Here is a 10084-nt window from a genome sequence, read left to right on the forward strand (position 1 = left end):
ACCTGTTCTGCCCGGCAAGACTGGGCCTGACCATGCCCTGCCTGCCTGCAGCACAGAGCCCTATTATTAGTATTTTATAAGAACGATTAGAAGGTCTCCACTCCAGATTGAAAGCACACCATTCATTTTACTATTGCTTGGATTCAAGAGACTGAGGAAAACACCACTGATAGGATCAAAAGGCAGACCCAAGTTCATTACATCCCAGAGGATGCACAGTTTGTGTAGCTCTTCAGAACTGCAGACCAGAACCCATGCATAGCTGCTGCTCCCTAAGGTACCCCGGGAAAGATAACACTTGAGTAGGAAGAACCATTCATTCCTTTATTACAATACACGAGGGTCAAACTGCAGGAACGACGGAGATTCACTTCAGCTCTTTCACGGCCAAACCTGAAGAGAAGGAAGAAATAAAGATGCTGAGTCACACAGAGAGAGAGATTCTGCCATCATTATTTCTGTTTGTCAGGTTGGCAGCCCCTCAGAGATTGTTCACTACAGCCAAGACTTCAGCTGCTGGGACTGGTTAGCAGAACTCAGTGAGTGTGCCTGGCAGCATGACTTGCCGGCTTGTGAACCAGGTGGCCTGAACGCTCACAGGGCTTTTCAGACATGTACTGCTACTGTGGCTAGATTTCAGTGACATTTTACATGGCAAGTGCTTCTGTCACTGCTCAAGCTGACACACCTTCGTGGTGTCTGGTAGTTCCCCTCCTAAGAAAGTGACATTTAGACAAAAGGTTTTAAAGGCTAATCTTATTCAGTTGACACTGGTACGACTTTTTCTGCAAGAGAACTTCCCCTCCTGGCAACTCTTTGATGTACTGCTTAACTGAAGAATAGTATTACATGTCATTTGCTTCTCATTCTGCTCAGTTCATAATATAAATGTTTTCATCCATGCTATTGCTTTACAGGATAGCATTTGTTTAAGTTGCATCGAGGCCAACAAATGGACAGCTTCAAATAAGACTTTTTTCTCTTTTAATACAAATGTCTATTTTTAGAGGCCAGATTTTACAATGTTGACACTTTACACTTACAAATGAACCATGGAGAACAATATTTGTTACTTCTCAAGCAAGCAGCACAGATATTTTGGCCACAATCAAACAAAAACTATAGTTGTCATTGACATCAGTGAGTTAGGTCCACGCTCAATTTTGCTTAGGATGTACCTTTATTGTTTACTTGATGTAGAAACCCAATGGCATGAGTCTGATGTGGTTTGATGGTTATGAGATGTTAGTTTTGGTTCTAAACTACTGATTGTGTGTCTAGTTTCCCTTAGTTGCTTCCAAAACTCTCACTCACTATGCCCTCCAGATAACTGCATCCCTTAATACATGATGTACCAGACATAAGTAACATACTGTATTAAAAACTCAATTCTAAATAATGCTACTTCAAAGTATGCAGAGACAGAAAAACCTGACTGTGAAGAGTTAATTCCTCATAGAGCCTGTGTGTGCAAGTGACATGCTGGGAGTCAGTAGTTTAAAACTCAGAACTGCTGACAGGATTGTTGGTTGGAACTCTTGGAGCCAGAGGGTTCAGATATGTTTAGTGTCTGTGTATAGACTTCTGGTGTTGGCAGGGAAAGAATATTTGGAGAAAAAGAACCTCAGTCTAGTCAAAGAGGGGAATAAACTTCTAGGAAAAGAATTCCTTCCCCAGGTTCAAGAAACAGCTAATTTGTCTCTTGAACAGTGTATATAAAATAGAGGTAGAGAGATGGCGAGATCTCTAGCCAGGAGTAGAATTTAAACTTTGTGGGGGACAAGAATTCCCACCCTTAATTCTTTCTTTATTTATTTATAAATAAATAAATAAATACAATTAATTCTGAGGCTGATTTCCTTCAAAAGCTCTGAAGTGATCCCACAGTTTGGGGAAGTCTAAAAAGGAGTTGGGTGAATATTCCATTCCATCTAGGTTTTGTGTAGCAGAGTTTACAAATGAACCTCTAAGTGTAAGTTTGAGTCAAAAGTTGTATAACAACCAGAAAATCTATCTTATTTCAAAGAATTCAGAAACATGAAAGAAACTGAAATCTTACCAAATAGCCAAATGCCACCTGAACATCTTAATATTTGTATATAGGTCTGCTCCTTTCCTTCTCCTCACCTTTATCTATTCCCCTAAGTAATAAAATTCTAATGTTCTATGGGTGAACTTTGAAAAGGTTTTAGTATGATAATCTCTAAGATCAAACAAATGAAACAAAAAAAGGGGAGTCACCGAAGTTCCTTAAACTGATTCGGTGCTATACTTATTTTAGTCAGGTACAGGGTGGGACAATTGAATAACACCCCCCACCCCCGGCTCAGGTTACTAGAGCCTTTCCCCATAACAATCCTCACATTCAATTACCTGGTGGTAAAGACTGCTTCAACTTTTCAGCCTTTTCCTTGTCTGTGATGACGAGTGTATACAGATATCGGCTGCATCGCACCTTGAACTTCACATTATCCTTGTTTTTTTTAATTTTGACAGCTGCAAGGCAAGAACACTAATGTTAGTGCTGCATCCACAACATTCAAGCAACAGGCTGACTCAAGAAACACTACAACAAGAGCTTAGTATAAGGTTAGGCAATCTCTGGCTCAAACACATTTTCTTTACCACTCGGACCAGGTCTCCAACCAAGCCACTGGGACAGAAGGCAACTGTATGTCTTATCAGGGCCTCCCAGGACCACACAGCCATCAGGAGGGGCTGAGAGGATCCACTAAAAAGGTCCTAGCAGAAGCACTGGGGACTGGCTTGTCCCACTGTGGCTGACCAAATACAACCCTGACTGTTCCTCCCCCATTTGTTTTTCTGCATACCGATATCTTCACAAGACATCTGTACTTCTTCAGCAAAGAAGACAAAAATGCCTAGTGGGATCTGTAGGGCAAGTTTAGAACCTGGGGCTGCTCACGAACCCAGTTTTTGCTGTTTAAAAAGCAGACTGGCATTGTGGTCAAGAGTGACTTCTATCACCTGCATTTAGTTGGCCAACTCTCTCCTTTATTAAGATTCAGCCAACCTGGCCATGTGTTTGTGTTGTTGATCTATGTTTTTGTATCCTCATGGTTGGATGATTAAGTCCTTTACAATGAGCTGTCCTACAATGAATCCAGAAACTACACCTGGTTTAAAATGTAGCAGCCCCATTTATTGTCAGAATCTAGTTGACTTGAGGAGATGAGTGCAGCACTGCAAGGTCATTTTATTAGCCAGTGCCCTGAATAGGGAATAAATGGTAGGCGTCTTGGGAGCAGGGGAGATCTCCAGTTTTAAATTACAGTCTTTTCACTGCGAGTTGTAAGCTGCCTTGAGCCACAAGAAAAGTCTGCATATTTTAACAGATAAGAAGCTCTCTCTTCTTAGGGCTGTTGAGGGCAAAATGGGGTGGGGGCCATGAATGCCACCATGAATTCCTTGGAAAACGGGAAGGAAACAAAATTTCCTTCTCAGATTTAAATATGAACAGAAATTTCCCTCGAGGCACGTTCAGTGGATGGCAAAGATATCCGAAACAATAAGTGAAACTGTGAGCTACTAGAACAGGGGTAGGGAACCTTTAACACTCAAAGAGCCATTTGGACCCGTTTTCCATGGGAAAAGAAACACTTGGAGCCGCAAATAATTTTTGACATTTAAAATGAAGATAACACTGTATATATTGGGTTTTTTTACCTTTTACTCCGCTCATTCTGAGAAGCGCATGGATGCATCCGCCCTGCTGCCTGCAGCTCGGCCTCGCCGGCTGCCAGGAAAGCGTCCGCCCCGCTCCAACAGGGCGGGCGAGAGGGGAAGCCCGTGGCGCGGCCTCGCCAACTGCCGGGAAAGCGCCCACCCCGCTCGAACGGGGCGGGCGAGAGGGGAAGCCCGCGATGCAGCCCAGCCAGCCGTGGGCAGTTGGTGCGCCTGCCCTGCTGCCTGCAGGGCGGGCAAGGATGGGGCTGGGGGCTCGGCTCGTGGAGCCGCAGTGCAAGGGCAGAAGAGCCGCATGCGGCTCTCGAGCCGCAGGTTCCCTACCCCTGTACTAGAAGATGCTTTGCCACAAAGCCAAAAGGTGTCTGAATGAATGTCTCTAAGTGATACTAATCAAGACAGTTCCAAGGCTTTCTGTTTCATTATTTAAGGAGCTATTCAGTTGCCTGCTATTATTCCAAGAGTACAACTTAGATAATACCACCCACAATTTATGGATCACAAACTGTATGCTTTCTCTAATAACAGTGTCTGTTATAATAGCACTTTTTGTCCCAGAAGCAAAACACCTGTAGTGTTTTAGAAATCCTGAGATGTTCAAGGTCACTCACATCTCTTTGTTGTGCAGGACCAAATTGTGCTGAATACAAAACTAGATGTAGGCTGTTTTGAGACTACGAGAACAAGAATTGAAGGTCAGCTTCACTGTCAAGAAATACAGGTAGTGAAATATCTTCAGAAATATCTTCAGATATTTTTCCAAAGAATACCATCAACGTATCAGAGCTTTTACCTATTCTCCCACCTGGCTCTTAAGATACAGTACACAATGCATACTCATCAGAAGGGGTTTTGTTCCATGCCAAACTCAAACCATTCTTCAACAGCAAAAAAAAATCTATCTACATAGAGCAACCATTAATGTGCACAAAAGGTGAAATTCTAACAGTGTAGTAGTCACCACTTTCGTTGCTCTCATGTCAAACAATCAACACCCACGTTTAAAACCTAATGTTACACGATTAGAAAGGAAAATTGTTCTTCGCCACTTTTCAAACACACAATGAAATGCTTTGTTCCAAATACATAATAGCAAATTGCTACAGGTGAGAAGTTTCAGCTCTACCGCTATAGCATTCAAAGCAACATGTTCTGCTGAACACTGCAGAGAACAATTTCCTTCTACTGCTTTACATTTCTGACACAAAGGGGAAAACCTTGAACTTGGCTCTGGGTAAAATATAAATATCAAACTATGTACTTAAAAGCCGCATTATAAGAAAATACATGAATAAAACAGACTTTGTGCATCAATCTGGTGCGGCAGAGAAAACTCTTCTCTTATTCAGATAAGAAGCAAACAACATTTACAACTTGTCATTTTAAACATTGCATCTCTCAGCAGAGTCATTTAAGTCTTGGTATCAGTCCTAGAAATCTTGGGTAGCCCCAGAAAAGAAAAACCAAACAGACTTAATAGATTATAATATCTGGATCATGTATAAAGCAGGCCTGATTTCTAAAGAAGCTTTTTAAATACCACAGGAGCTTTTTAAAAATCACATCCTGGAAATACTCAAGGAATATGTCTATTACCAATTTAAATTCATTTAACTGCCCATGAGTTTTCCTACAAAGAACCCTGTGAATTTCAGTTTTGCAAAACATCTCATTTCTAACCTACATCACGATCCCCAAAGGTGCACGTTTCTTAGGAAGAAAACATAACTTCATCTTGCATAGACAGTATACTAAACAACACCGCATCTTAAACTTCCCCCCTCTAGTTTGCATCTCTGATTTGATCTTGAAAGTTACTCGAGATAGATTCCCGAGGTGTGGGGTACTACCCCCCCCTTAGGGCAGTGGAAACATCAAGGAGGGTGGTGAAAATTTTTGAGGCAGTAGGGTGTGGCAGAGGATTTTGGGGCAGTAGGGACGTGGCCCAGGGATTCCTGGGCCAACTGGTGGGGAAAAGGTCTTGTGTTTCCATCCTGGTGACTGGCAAGTTTGAAAGGAAAAGCAGCAGCCCTCTCCTCCCTATGTAGCCTGGAGTGGGGGTGGAGGGAAGCCAAGGTAAAGTCCTGTCAGCAAGTGTTTTTTTTTAACAACAGCACTCTCTTTGCTGTGTAGCCTGGTGGGAGGGGAGCCAAGGCAAAGAGCCGCTTTGCTGCTGCTTTGAAAGGCAAGGTTTTCTTTAACAAAAAGGAAAAGCAGCCGCACTCTCCTCGCTGTGTAGTCCAGGAGAGAGGGGAAGGGAAGTCAAGGCAAATGCTCCCGATGCTACTGCTTTGCAAGGCAAGATGGTTTTTTAAACAACAGCACTCTTCTCACTGTGTAGGGGGGCAGGGCAGGGCGATAAGGCAAAGAGCCTCATCATGGTCGCTTTGTAAGGCAAGATTTTGTTAAAGGAAAAGCAGAACTCTTGTGTAGTGGGTGTGTGTGTGTGTCTCAAAAAGACCTTCCTGATTGCTACTCAGCAATGTAGAACAAATTCAAAATTGACTTTTCAACATCATATTTAGTAAAGCAGGGTCTTCAGTGCAGTCACTCAGTTTCTTTCCAAGCAGAGAAAAAACCTGGAAATTACTGAATGTGGGGGTCTAAAACTTCTTCGTGCTTTGCAGCCTGATGTTGAGAAGCTGATATCCCTGCACCAAGCACATCCAACCCATTAAAACTGAGAAGACGTAACAGGCGAGATGCAAGAATACCCTTTCATATTGCTAAAACAGCTCAATAAATTGGTTTATTTGTACTAGGTCGTGTTTTATTTGTAAAATATATATGTGTGCTTACAGTGCTGGAAGACGTTATGAATTTGCAGTAGATCTACTACCAAAAAAGAGATGTATGTTCATTGTGATTGGGGGGGGGGCATTGTATGATAATGGCATTATATCCCTGTCCTCTACAGCAGTGGTTTTCAACCTGCCAACCCTTTCACAGGGGTCGCCTAAGACTCTCTGCATCAGTGTTCTCCATCTGTAAAATAGATAAATGTTAGGGTTGGGGGTCACCACAACATGAGGAACTGTATTAAAGGGTCGTGGCATTAGGAAGGTTGAGAACCACTGCTCTACAGGTTCCATCTCCACATCTCCAGACGTTTCCCAACCTGGATCTAATAGTCTCCCCCCATTGCCTGCTAGTGGCTGGGGGGGGGGGGGCTGGCAATCCTAAGGGTAGTAGTAGGGACAATTGAAATAGGTCGTGTTTTATTTGTAAAATACATATGTGTGCTTACAGTGCTAGAAGTTGTTTGAAATTTGCATTAGATCTAATACCAAAAAAGAGATGTGTGTTCATTGTGATGGGGTGTGTGTGTGTGGGGGCAAATCCATGCACGTTCTACACTTAAAATCAATCACAGAGTATAGGCTTAATGGTAGTTCTTTGAAAAGATTAATGTGCCCTCCTTCAGATATTTTTCTCTCCTCTATCACTTCTGACAAGAATCACTGGAAAAGGTAATAGGAAACATTGAAGGCAGCAGGAAAAGAGGAAGACCCAACATGAGATGGACTGATTCTGTAAGGAAATCATGGACCTCAGTTTGCAAGATATGAGCAGGGCTGTTGGGAACAGGGTGTTTTGGAGGTCATTAATTCATAGGATCACCCTACGCTGAAGTGACTTGACAGCACTTAATACCTACACATACAATTTCTGTACAAGGTGATCTCAGGAGTGGGTCTTACAGTCGTATGTATACTTTTCTTCCTATGCATTCACATTAAATCACCCCAAAATGGAAAATCTTGGGACATTAATATCTACTAGCTTAGAGTTTACCTTGTGAATACATGACAGATGTGAACAAGATTAGAAATGAAAAGCTTCCTCTTGAACAGATTCAAACTTGCAATAAAGATGTTCTGACCTATTATTTATTTAGCACATTTTCCCGTCCTTCTACCAAAAAAATCAGGGCAGAACATATTGTTCTTTGCATCTGCATGTTACTGTCATAACCACCCTATGATAGGTTTAGAAGATGTGGTTCAAGGTCACTCAGCACTCTTTGTGGCAGAATAATTTTGTGGAGAGTACTGGTTTATAATATATAATCATAGCATTCTAGTGCTTTTTAATACCTGCTTTTTATGTAATAATAGTACCTGAATCATAGACCTTCAAGAACAAAGGTGTTTTTCTCAATTCTCTGTGCAGTACTCAGTTTACTTTTAAGCAGTACACAAAAACAGTGCTACACTTGCAGCATCAGAAATATTTAAAGAATACAAAGTTACCTACGAATGAAAGTCCTTTGGAGAAAATAAGTCATATGAATTTCACAAAGTCAGCCATCATGACTTACATTTTGCATCTTTTCTCCTGGCTGTCAACAGGAAGTCTTTGATCTCTTCAATTTTGCGAGGCTGTAATCAGTAAAGAATCAGGGCTTTGAATGTCTTAGGTTAGGGTAACTGAATTTTGCAGCTCAACCAACTTTCCCTTCTATGCTGAACCTAGCTTCCAGATACCAACAATACAATGTTTGCAAGCTGTAAAACCTCGTTTTGTTATTAACACCTAATACTAATAATTACTAATAGGAATAACAACAAATGAAGAGAGTATTTTTAGTCTTCAGAGAAAGGGACAATTTAAGTCCTATAAATATGAATTCTGAAAGGGCCTCGACTGACAACAATGTTAAAGCAAAAGCAAACTGTTACTGAAATACTACCTTTACATAAATTTACAGTGAAACCACATTTGGAATATTGTGTACTGTTCTGGTTTATACCATTTCAAGGTTTTTTGTTTGATTTTGCCTAAAAGGACCGGAGAAGGGGATGAAGGACATGCTAAAATGTATAAAATTATATATGGGTATACTAATAAAGACAATATTTTCCACCTCATATATCATTTAACATCAAGATCAGTCAATGAAGTCAGCTAGCAGTAGATTCAAGACAAAGAACACACTTCCCACTGGGTATAATTATCCATAATTCATTACCACAAATTGTGATGGTAGCTACTTGTTCAGGAGACTTGGTAATGAAACAGAGAAAACTATCAATGGCCTTGGTAAGGGAACAAGGATACAATGTATTCCGAGTACCAATTGCTGGGAGAACAAACAAGAAAAAGTTCTTAATTTCATGGCCTTCTTAGGGACTTCCTGGAAACACCTATTGGAATACTATGAGATTCTGAAGATAGACCAGGTGTAGTCTTGGTCCCATCCAGCAGGATTCTTCTAGATCTCATAACTAACAGTTGCTCACAAACTCTTGCAGCAGGCTTAAAAAAAAACAACAGACGACAGTGCAAGAGCAACAATGAACTCATAACTGTTAGAAACTTAGAACCCTGCCGATATGATGGAACCAGCTAAGGCATAAAACTACATTAATGCTCTTTCTCGTCGCCCTAATCGCGTACACGTGCTCCTACCGAAATGCTGCGCAGAAAAGGTTTCCACTAACCCAGGGGTCTGCAACCTGCGGCTCTCCAAATGTTCATGGACTACAATTGGCCATGCTGGCAGGGGCTGATGGGAATTATAGTAATGGACATCTGGAGAGCCGCAGGTTGCAGACCCCTGCACTAACCTAAGCCTGTTAAAAAAAAAACGCGACTTCCATTACCTCTTCCGACCCATATAATAGAAAATCCACATCTCAACTGAAAAAGGTATACCCAAGTGGCTTCCTAGTCAACCCCCTCAGCCCCTCCCCGGGCACTCACCATGGCGACGGCTTCTGGCGACTGCTGCCTGCAGGAGAAAAATCAAAATGGCCGAGATCAACTGTGGATTCACGAGAAGGAGAGAGCCGCTCTACGGGCACTTTCCCCCCAGCCTCCCCCAAATCTCCCCCACTACATTGCTGGCAAACCCCTCTGCGACCGCCACCCCCCAGCCAGCTTCCTCTGACCAACCCCGCCACGGATGGCACCAGATCTCAAACGTCACTCACCCAAACCCTCGCCTCCCCGGCCGAAGGACCTGAAACAGAAAAGAGAAAGTACTTCCGCATCCGGGTAATTAAACCCGGCTAGGGGTTGAGCTACGGAAGTTAGAGAGGGACAAAAATTGTCTTTCGCGAAATGGCATCGGGTCGGCTTATTGTAGCTTGGAAAGATTTTGAATTTTATTCCCGCAAACAAGTAAAATTAATGCATAATTAGTAATGATGAATGCAGTCAGTGTTATATTGGATTGGTAACATATCTTAGTCAATACGAGCAGTTCCAGAGTTTATTCGGCGTTTTTTTTTTTGCAAATTAGTAATGCCCAGTCGTTAGTTCTGCCACCGTTGTTGGTGGTAGGGAATTGTGCTTTCTCATTTGGAAACAGACGCCTTTGAAATTAGTGGGGCAGCTTTCGAGTCAGAATGATCAGAGCAATGAACTTCTGTGG

The 10084-nt window shown here is 42.1% G+C and overlaps 1 protein-coding gene across 2 annotated transcripts; it reads right to left on the reverse strand.

Annotated features, from left to right (window-relative positions):
* Nucleotides 1-310: 310 nt before the first annotated feature.
* On the reverse strand, nt 311-9742 carry RPL38 (ribosomal protein L38). Of its 2 annotated transcripts, none has more exons than XM_048491121.1 (5): nt 9642-9742; nt 9412-9439; nt 8027-8087; nt 2374-2496; nt 311-393 (listed from the first exon to the last, which is right to left on the reverse strand). In XM_048491121.1, the coding sequence occupies exons 2-5, from the start codon at nt 9412-9414 to the stop codon at nt 368-370; spliced, it is 213 nt and encodes a 70-aa protein (XP_048347078.1). In that variant the 5' UTR covers nt 9415-9439; nt 9642-9742; the 3' UTR covers nt 311-367. The 2 variants fall into 2 exon arrangements, with proteins under 2 accessions (XP_048347078.1, XP_048347077.1); XM_048491120.1 differs by having other exon boundaries at nt 9412-9435; nt 9642-9716.
* Between the last annotated feature and the right edge of the window lie 342 nt (nt 9743-10084).

This window comes from Sphaerodactylus townsendi, linkage group LG03 (genome assembly GCF_021028975.2).
Source record: "Sphaerodactylus townsendi isolate TG3544 linkage group LG03, MPM_Stown_v2.3, whole genome shotgun sequence".
Lineage (NCBI taxonomy): Eukaryota > Metazoa > Chordata > Lepidosauria > Squamata > Sphaerodactylidae > Sphaerodactylus > Sphaerodactylus townsendi.